The 9,153-nt window shown below is 42.8% G+C and overlaps 1 protein-coding gene across 2 annotated transcripts; it reads left to right on the top strand.

The window, feature by feature from the left end:
- Positions 1–640: 640 nt before the first annotated feature.
- LOC120812704 (protein disulfide-isomerase A3-like) lies at positions 641–7,758 on the top strand. Of its 2 annotated transcripts, none has more exons than XR_013454715.1 (13): positions 641–1,030; positions 2,090–2,168; positions 2,278–2,395; positions 2,530–2,637; positions 2,731–2,860; positions 2,969–3,085; positions 4,457–4,582; positions 4,757–4,939; positions 5,471–5,579; positions 5,765–5,893; positions 6,045–6,124; positions 6,681–7,126; positions 7,214–7,758. XR_013454715.1 is itself a non-coding variant. In XM_040168876.2 (13 exons), the coding sequence occupies exons 1-13, from the start codon at positions 897–899 to the stop codon at positions 7,337–7,339; spliced, it is 1,497 nt and encodes a 498-aa protein (XP_040024810.2). In that variant the 5' UTR covers positions 641–896; the 3' UTR covers positions 7,340–7,758. The 2 variants fall into 2 exon arrangements, 1 of the variants encoding a protein (XP_040024810.2); XM_040168876.2 differs by having other exon boundaries at positions 7,069–7,126.
- Positions 7,759–9,153: the final 1,395 nt, after the last annotated feature.

Genomic DNA, 9,153 nt, shown 5'->3' with positions numbered 1-9,153 from the left:
GATGGTGGTTAGGTGAACTCATATCATATCACAATATATTAGGTTTTATTGGATTTATCTGGAAAATAATGAACAGATTGAACAGGAGATTGCAAGATGCAACGTCAAGATCAACATAGGAAATCCACAGTTTTTCCGGCATGTATAAAATAAAGTTATGTAATTGTATAATGGTTTACATGGAATTTGAGAGGAATTATTATCCTAGGATCAATTTGTAACTTTTATCATGTTTTGTTTGATTTGGAGTAATTAAATTAATGGAGCTATCGGTATCTATTGCTTTACCTACATTTCTTTAAAAACATTTCTTAGGCATAAAAACTTCATGAGCACGTTTCTTAGTGTGTATCATTTCACCTCAAAAACCTGGCTTTACATGTGACATTTCCCCAATATAATTAATAAATTGATAGGGCTCTGAACTTTCTTGGTTTTGTTTCCATCTTGCTTCCAGTTTAATTGAATGATTGATACCCCCCATAATCCTACAATGTCCCAGCGCACCCGCTCTACCCCTGCACCACGACGACCCGCATCCACCTCCCTCTGCGTGGAATGCAGGAGTTTTCACGCTGTCCAATTGCAATTGGGCTCTGAGACGACACTGTCTCTCCCACGAGCTTCTCATTGGCTGATCGGGGCAGATTGACGCGACGGGTGGGCCAATGGGAGGCTGCCACACTGTGGCTAGGAGAGGTCCCCACACTCTCAGCTCTTACCGCCTGCATCCTCCTCAGCCCTTTCTCTGTCGAGTAGTCTGCGTTTGGCCCAGTCCGAGGAACTCCCATCCTTCACGACGCCGAGGAGCCAAAGAGGAGGGCTGCCACGGATTTGCAATTCAAACTTTTACATTTTTCTAACCCAAATTTAATAAAACTTGAAGCTAAAAAAAGATGTTTAAGGTGATCTTCTTGGCCGCTCTCACCGGCTTCGCCTGGGCCAGTGACGTGCTTGACTACACGGATGATGACTTCAATGCCAGGATCGGAGACCACGGACTCGCTCTTGTGGAATTCTTTGCCCCTTGGTGAGTTTGTTCACGCTTCGTAATTAGCATTTGAGCTTTTTGACTGTTCGCACCCGTTAATGAGCTAGTTATGGCTAACGTTAGCTCCTATTTCTTTCTTTCGGTGTGACGTTAACGTAGCTGCTTACAACGGCGTGAATGCATCTCGAGTAGGAAGCCCTTCACGCTAATTCACCGTTTAAAATGCGAGCTGCGTCGCTGTTTGTCTTCTGATATTTATCGAATCTGTGATGTGAAATAGACTGTTTGTTAAAGCTAAGGACCGATCGCTAGCATGTTAGCTAGAGGCGTGAACGTCCCACTCAATTCAACGTTAACAACAATTAGCTCTATTCTAACGTGTGCTTCAAGATGAATAGTAATTCTAAAACAGCGACGGTTTGACAGTTGATTAACTATTAAACCTTTAAAATGAGGACCGTAGTCATATTTTAACAAGTAGGAATAATTTACAATGAAAACCGTGCTAACAAGGCTACGAGGAAGTTCGGGGTGTGTTCTTTCACTGTTGTAATGTTCTGATTGGACAGCGAAGTTTTGGTGTCGTCCTCTGATTGGTCCAGAAGTACTGTGACGCGTTCCGATCTGCCAAATTTGAAGTTAGAGTAGAAATTAGTGCGATTAATGTTTGTTAGAACGTTAAAATTAAACAATTTATTATATATATGTATACGTTTTGTGATCTCTAGAACGGGAACTTTAACTTATAGTAGTTCTTCTAGTTAATCATTTGTGAACATTTCCTAGTTTTCTTAGTTACAGATTACATGGACCAACTCTTGCACACCCAAAAGTATTTGCAGACATTTTATGGATCAAAGAATCAAAACAATTTTCAGCAAAGTAATCAAGAGTCAGTATGTCCCCGAACACTGTTAATCAGCTAAATTAGTTCTTGAAACTTAAAGGAATCTTACCAACCCAATTGAACGAGGTATCAAATTCCACACTGTGAAATCACTCTATCTCCCTCAGGGTCCTCGCCCAAGTTGTAACTTGAGTACAGCTTTGGTGCAACTTCTTCTCCTGCCTGACTGATCCGTTTCTTCTGTCCATTAGGTGCGGCCATTGTAAGCGGCTTGCACCCGAGTACGAGGTAGCCGCCACACGTCTGAAAGGCCTGGTTGCTCTGGTCAAGGTACTGCATGATGCATTTTCCTTAACTGCTTCACATTTAGTGGAGCTCTCTGTGCTATAGTCCTCTCGGTCTCTCTTCAGAAGGTGAATGATTCCCCTTTTCTCGTTAGGTTGACTGCACATCCAGCACCAACATATGCAGCAAATATGGCGTCAGTGGCTACCCGACCCTGAAGATCTTCAGGGATGGAGAGGAAACTGGTCCCTATGATGGTCCCAGAACTGCAGGTATTTGAATATGATTATTGGATCTTCAACCCTCTTGCACATGCACACTCTTCCATTTGCCCTCTTTGTTTTCCACCTCTCTGTGTTGTCTGCTCTGTGTACTGATCTTCTGCATTCCTATTTTCTTCCTGCAGATGGTATTGTTGGTTTCCTTAAGAAGCAGGCTGGACCAGCTTCTGTGGAGCTCAAGTCTGATGCAGACTTGGCGAAGTACACTTCAGACCAAGACGCGAGTGTTGTCGGTAAGTTACTGTTTGAATTTCAGTCTCTGTTTGCGAATTTTGACACGATGGGTTTGCACCCTGATCAGAACACAATTCATTTGTCCGTCTCAGGGTTTTTCGCTGACGCCAAGAGCACGGAGCAGGTAGAGTTCATGAAGTCAGCGAGCGCCTTGAGGGACAGCTACCGGTTTGCTCACACCAACTCTGAGGCTCTCCTCCAGAGCCACGGCATGGATGGAGCGTGAGTAGCTCTCTGCCTTATCACTGCGTCATCATCTTTTACACATTTGGTGTCAGCAGTGTAGCTGCAGCAAGACAGCCTTGACATTCCCCAATCTTTGGTTTGCAGGGGAATTGTCCTTTTCCGCCCACCAAGACTCAACAACAAGTTTGAAGAAAGCTCGGTCACATACAGCGAGGGCGTATTCACAAACAACAAAATAAAGAAGTTCATCCAGGACAACGTGTGAGTTTTGCAATGCACATTTTTAGTAGTCTGACTCGCTGTCAGTAGTGAAATGGGTGTGTGGGTGGAGAAGGTGGGGCCACCCACTCTGCAAACCAGTGTTAATTTCGTCGACAAAAACTATGACGAAAATGTTTCGTTAACGAACCTTTTTTCCATGACTAAGACGAGACTAAGACGTGACTAAAACGATCTTAAAAAATAAAAACTATTACTAAATCTATTCTAACTTTCGTTAATGAGACGAGACGAACATGTTGGTGGTTGACGAAGTCACAATACTTTTCCCGCCTAAATTCTCACGCAGCCAACAGACAGACAAAGTATACGGCCCCGTATTAACGCTTCATGATGACGTCATCCACGAACCCAGAAAGCAGCGGTGGTTCTTGTGCACCGACTACGGACCGCAACGACTATTTTACGTTTCGGCGAGTTTGAACGTGGCTTCGTTAGTTTAGCTCGGCTGTCTCTGTTTAGCTGACTGTTAGCAGACTGAAGCCGCGCTGCTTCACAGAAACATGAAGACCCGTTTAAAGACTGTCGGACCTTTCTGCTCTGTTCTCTGGCGACGGCAGGCAGCGATTCCTCGGTGGATGAGGCGCTCCGTTACAAACACGTCTAACATAATAAACTCATTGCAGGTTCTGAAACCAAGAAAATAATGTATTGCAGCGATTGTAGGACGTTAAGGTCTCTTTAGTTGGGACAGTGGACACAATAAAAGGACCATGACGTGTCAAAAGTATTGCAAGTAAACAGACTTGAAACTAAGAAGGATTAAAATGACCAAATGTGACTAAAACTAATATGCATTTTTCGTCTAAAGACTAAGACTAAATCAAAAATAGCTGCCAAAATTAACACTGCTGCAAACACAATCTACTCGAGCCGAAGGAATGCTTACCTGTATCAAACTGTTGTATCTGTTGTCCAACTAATAGACTTTATAATCTGGTGTCATGGCCTTTTGGATGTTACGTTTTTTAACTAGTTATTTGCTGTTTTTGCCGATCCTTGCGGTTGGATCTCTTATTAAGACGTAGACTGAAACTGTGCTGTAAAAACTGAGTCAAAGTGATTCCTCTGTTAGTTAACTGTGACAAAAGTGCACTACCTGTCCTCAGCTGCGTGACTGAGAGTGGGCCCCTTTTTAGTTTTACTTTTACTTACTTCCAGTTTTGCTTTGGACAAACAGGAACTGCGTAACATTCAAATCTGAATCCAACCGACGGATTGCACTGCTGTAATCTGTAAACTGATCTCTAGATTATGTGGTTGTCCATGACCTTCTGACGCCGTACAATTTATCGTTGTTTTGAATTCCTTTTGCGTAAACAGACTCATTCTTACTTTCTCTGTTCCACACAGTTTTGGAATTTGCCCCCACATGACGGAGGACAACAAAGACCAACTGAGGGGTAAAGACCTGCTGGTGGCCTATTACGATGTTGATTATGAAAAAAACCCCAAGGGCTCAAACTACTGGAGGAACAGGTGTGTGTGTGTCTTTATTCCGTTTAGCTGAACCAGTTTGTCCTCTGATACCTGGACATGGGGCACCTTTTACTCTACAAACGCAGAATTCGATTTGAGGCGCAGTTTACACCTGGTTTCTGTTATTTATTTTTTTATAAGTATGTTTTCTAACCAAATGTTGATCTTTGACAGGGTGATGAAGGTGGCCAAAGGCTTCCTCGATCAGGGCAAGAAGCTGAACTTCGCCGTGGCCAGCAGGAACGCATTCAGCCAAGAGGTGTCTGAGTTCGGCATGGACAGCAGCTCGGGAAAACCGCCCCAGGTGGCCATCCGCACCGGCAAGGGAGTAAAATACGTCATGGACGAGGAGTTCTCGTAAGTCAACTCACTCGTGGTTCTGTTTGTTCTCCCGCATAAGCGACATATTCTTAAACGTGCAAATGTACACACACCTTCTTGTTGATAAGACTTAAGAGAACTGAACTAATGAAGGGTCTACATGAAGAGCCAGTATTTATCTCATTAAATTCATATTTAACAGTTCATGTATTTTGTGACTTAACGCCCCAAATAATCCATGGAGCATTTTCCCGCATAAAAAATAAAGGAAGAAAAAGAATAAACATTGACGTGGAATTCCAGCAAAAAGCTGCCATTGCAAATCTAAAGGTTTCTGGGCCAGATTTCATCACCACACACTGTGTGGTTTTTAATGGTGAAGGGTTGTCTCCCTCATCCCTTTTTATTAAAAAAAAAGAAACTCAAGCTCTTCGTAACTGAATGAATTTGTACATTGAAGTGTGATTACTCAGCAAAGTCAAAGATGTAATGATCTTGCTTTAGTTCATCCCGAACCCTCGGCCCTACGGACTCCTTGAACAAGTCCCCTTGTGCTTCCCCCAACAGGCGTGACGGTAAAGCTCTGGAGCGTTTCCTGCAGGATTATTTTGATGGCACGTTGAAGCGTTACCTCAAATCCGAGCCCATCCCAGAAAATAACGACGGGCCCGTCAAGGTGAGACGAAACATCCAGGAGTGTTCATGTGTGTTGAGCTTTAATAATTGTAAAACTGTTACAATCCACACCAATCATAACTTGACGAAGCGCTTGTAGAGATGCGACTCAACATTAAAAATCTCCTCAAAGCTGCTCATCCGTCCGGAGTGAGTCAACATGTGACCTCCATCCTTTGTGTTCAGGTCCTCGTGGCGGAGAACTTCGACTCAATTGTCAACGACGACAGCAAAGACGTGCTGATCGAATTCTACGCTCCGTGGTGCGGACACTGCAAGAGCCTGGAGCCAAAGTTCAACGAGCTGGGAGAGAAGGTGAGGCGAGCGTGTTTTGTCTTCAGGTTCAGTTTTGTGAGATGGTCCATTAAATAAGATTTCTTATTTAACACGCTGACAGCCCTTCGTGCTAGTTCTGTTATAGCAGCACTGGCTTCATTTTGACGGTGTCTCTCCTCTGCACTTAAAGCTCTCCGGTGATCCCAACGTCATCATCGCCAAGATGGACGCCACCGCGAACGATGTGCCGTCTTCATATGAAGTCAGCGGGTGAGTCGTGGAATAGAGTTCTATCTACAGCAGCGATTCCCAAAGTGTGGGCCGCGAAGGTACTGCAAGTTTGAAATTAATATCAAAATATTTATGATGCGGCACATTAGGTATGTGAAACATTAATTGATGAAGCACAAACAATTTAAACGGACAGATTAATAAAACAATGAGGCTCTCGCTCGAAACGGCTGCTCTTGTCCGCCTGTCGTTGTTCAACAAATGCGGCGCCCTCTTGTAGTATTAAAGTAAATATACCGCATTTTCCGCACTCCAAGGCGCACTTACAAGGCTTTAATTTTCTCAAACAATGCTGTGCCTTATAATCCAGAGCGCCTTATATATATGGATCAATTGGTTAATTGGTTGATCCATACTGGCTGTACACGACGCTCAAGGCGCTCTGCCAAACATGCCAAACCTCGTCTGCGACGGCGAGATGCGCGTGAGATATGGAGCTTGTTTCAGGGCGCGTCGGAGAAACAAAGCTGTCGTTCTCGCCGAGCACTTCATGAGATTAAAGAAAATAAGTTATTCTAAAAGCAGCCCTTGGCAGGCGGCGTGGCTGAAGAGATGAGAATCTGCACCGTGCGGCGGGACGAGCTCGAGCCGAAGCGGAGACGGACGGGGAGCATTGGTCGCGCATTCTCTCCTCGCTGCCGAGATAACAGAAGATTTAAGGCGTGGATGGCGAGGGGGGCGGATGCACCTCACAGCATCGATCGGACCCTGAAAGCACTGTCTCCACCTCCCCCACATCCACCCGCCCCGACGGGTTATGGCGTTAAACAATATTCATCAGTATCCGCCTCAAAAATCATGGAGTTGATTTAAAATTTTTGGGGTTTTATAATCTCAGGCAAGAGGCTGTCATCTTTTGGTTTGATTAGATTATGAATTAAATGAATTAAAATCAATCTCCATGACCTTTTTTCCCCTTCCAGTTTCCCCACTCTGTACTTCTCCCCAGCCGGACGCAAGACGAGCCCAAAGAAATACGAGGTGAGAATGAGCTCTGCGTGACCCTCAAATACTGCTTTTTATATTTTAAAATCCACTGACGCTCGTCTCCCTCCGCTCATCTTGCAGGGAGGTCGCGAGCTGAGCGACTTCATCTCCTACCTGAAGAGGGAGGCCACCAATCCCCTGGTGGTGGAGGAGGAGAAGACCAAGAAGAAGAAGAAGAAGGACGACGACGACAAGACGGAGCTATAAAAGCTCATGACAGGAACTCCACATCCCAATCGCAACATGAGGTGGAGGATTGAGGGAAACATGCAAAGAACAAACTAAATTATATTCCACTTTCTCTTTAGTGAACTACCGAATGCTCTGAGGCCAAGTCGAAAAAGACTCGGCCCTCCCTTTTTAGGTCCTCCGCTGCTCTGGGAAAGCTGCTGAGAGGTGGAGGCCAGGGCCTGCCCGATGTCTAAAAACAAAAACACATTTTTAGGGAAGAGGGGACAGCTTTTCAATATTGAGATTTTTATTTCCACTGGTCTGTCTGCTACGCCTCGGGCTTATGGCGGCGGTTGGAGACCAGTCTCCAGTCATCTTGTCATTTTTTCTTTTTCTTTGTTTTTGTACATTTTGGAAGGATTGTGAAATAAAAAGGCCCACAAAACCAAAATAAACCGTATGATCTTTTTCATGAATCACATTAATTGAGCGACCTTGTTTAGTCTTGGAAGAAACATTTTGTCTAATCGTTTATGCATTAAGTAATTACATTTAGGGGCAGCGTTGTCAAGTTACAGCTCTATTTATGTTAATCTGACATATTCTATTGAATACTTAAGGCATTGTTGGCTATGTTATTGTTAAAAGAAACATCAATAACTTTGAAGACTCTTGAATATCATGTTCATGAACCAAAAGTCCAAAACCTAAAACTTTTTGAAATTGCAATATTTCAACTTCTATTTGAATTTCGTTATTATTCATTGGTTTTAGTTTAAATAATTGCATAAACATTTTAGGATAAAAGCTGTGAAAGACAATCTGAAAAACTGGCTATACATTTAATAGTATTAACACCTAATGAAAGATATTAATGTTTCTCTACATAATAAAATGCAGGACCACCAGACTGAAAAACTTTTCCCCCCACTGCCATTAGAGTCATCAACAGCTGAGAGGACTCAATAACACAACTAGTCTGCAATTTAGCTTGTTAGGATTTCACTTGTACTGTACTGGTAATTTATATTTCACACATTTAATTTAATTTAAGTTTTTTACAACCTGCTCAGTTTTGTACTTTTCCCCTTACCTAAATTCTGCCTTATTTTTATTTCATGTACATTTAAGTAAGTAATGTATTTTTATTTTAAAATTTGTTGGCTTTCCAGAAAAGGCAAGCATAAGACATTCAATACACAGGGCATGTGTATTTGACAATAAAAAATCTTTGAATAATAAATGCAAATTAAAGCTGCGAGCGGCGTTGGACGGGTCCTCACAACTCTGCACGTCGGGGCACAGGCCGGACGGCTAGATAAGCAGCCAAGATGATAATTCAAGATGATAATTCCCCTTCAGGTTTATAGAACACATCCCCAAGGTTTCACCCCGGGATAGGCAGGACATTCTAATGTACTATTCCAAAATGAAAGCCTCTCAAAATACCACACATGAGCAAATTTACTTTAAATTCCCCATCACAAGACTACTTTTGGTCAATTTGAGGTTAGAACTAAAAGGAAACTATCAATAGTTACATGATTATTTCACTTCAGACTAATAGTACACATCTCCAAGGTGTCACTGGGGGATAAGCAAGACATTCTAATGTTCTATTGCAAAATTAAAGCCTCTCAAAATACAATACATGAGCCGATTTCCTTTAAATTCTCCATCAAGAGACTACTTTTGTTCAAGTTAAGGTTAGGATTGAAAGGAAACTATCAATAGTTACATGGTCATTTCACCTCAGACTGATAGTACACATCCCCAAGGTGTCACCGAGGGATAAGCAGAACATTCTGATGTACTATTTCAAAATTAAAGCCTCTGAAAATACCATACAT

The sequence above is a fragment of the Gasterosteus aculeatus genome, chromosome Y (genome assembly GCF_964276395.1).
Source record: "Gasterosteus aculeatus chromosome Y, fGasAcu3.hap1.1, whole genome shotgun sequence".
Taxonomy (NCBI): domain Eukaryota; kingdom Metazoa; phylum Chordata; class Actinopteri; order Perciformes; family Gasterosteidae; genus Gasterosteus; species Gasterosteus aculeatus.
Note: the sequence above shows the minus strand (reverse complement) of the source record. Positions and strands in the feature narration are given on the sequence as shown.

What these genes read in the sequence shown, in the direction of transcription:
- LOC120812704 (XM_040168876.2), top strand. Translation starts at nt 897, where the DNA reads ATGTTTAAGGTGATCTTCTTGGCCGCTCTCACCGGCTTCGCCTGGGCC. An exon ending in GTCATGGACGAGGAGTTCTC is followed by an intron (nt 4,940 to 5,470) that starts GTAAGTCAACTC and finishes TTCCCCCAACAG; the next exon opens with GCGTGACGGTAAAGCTCTGG. An exon ending in TCAACGAGCTGGGAGAGAAG is followed by an intron (nt 5,894 to 6,044) that starts GTGAGGCGAGCG and finishes CTGCACTTAAAG; the next exon opens with CTCTCCGGTGATCCCAACGT.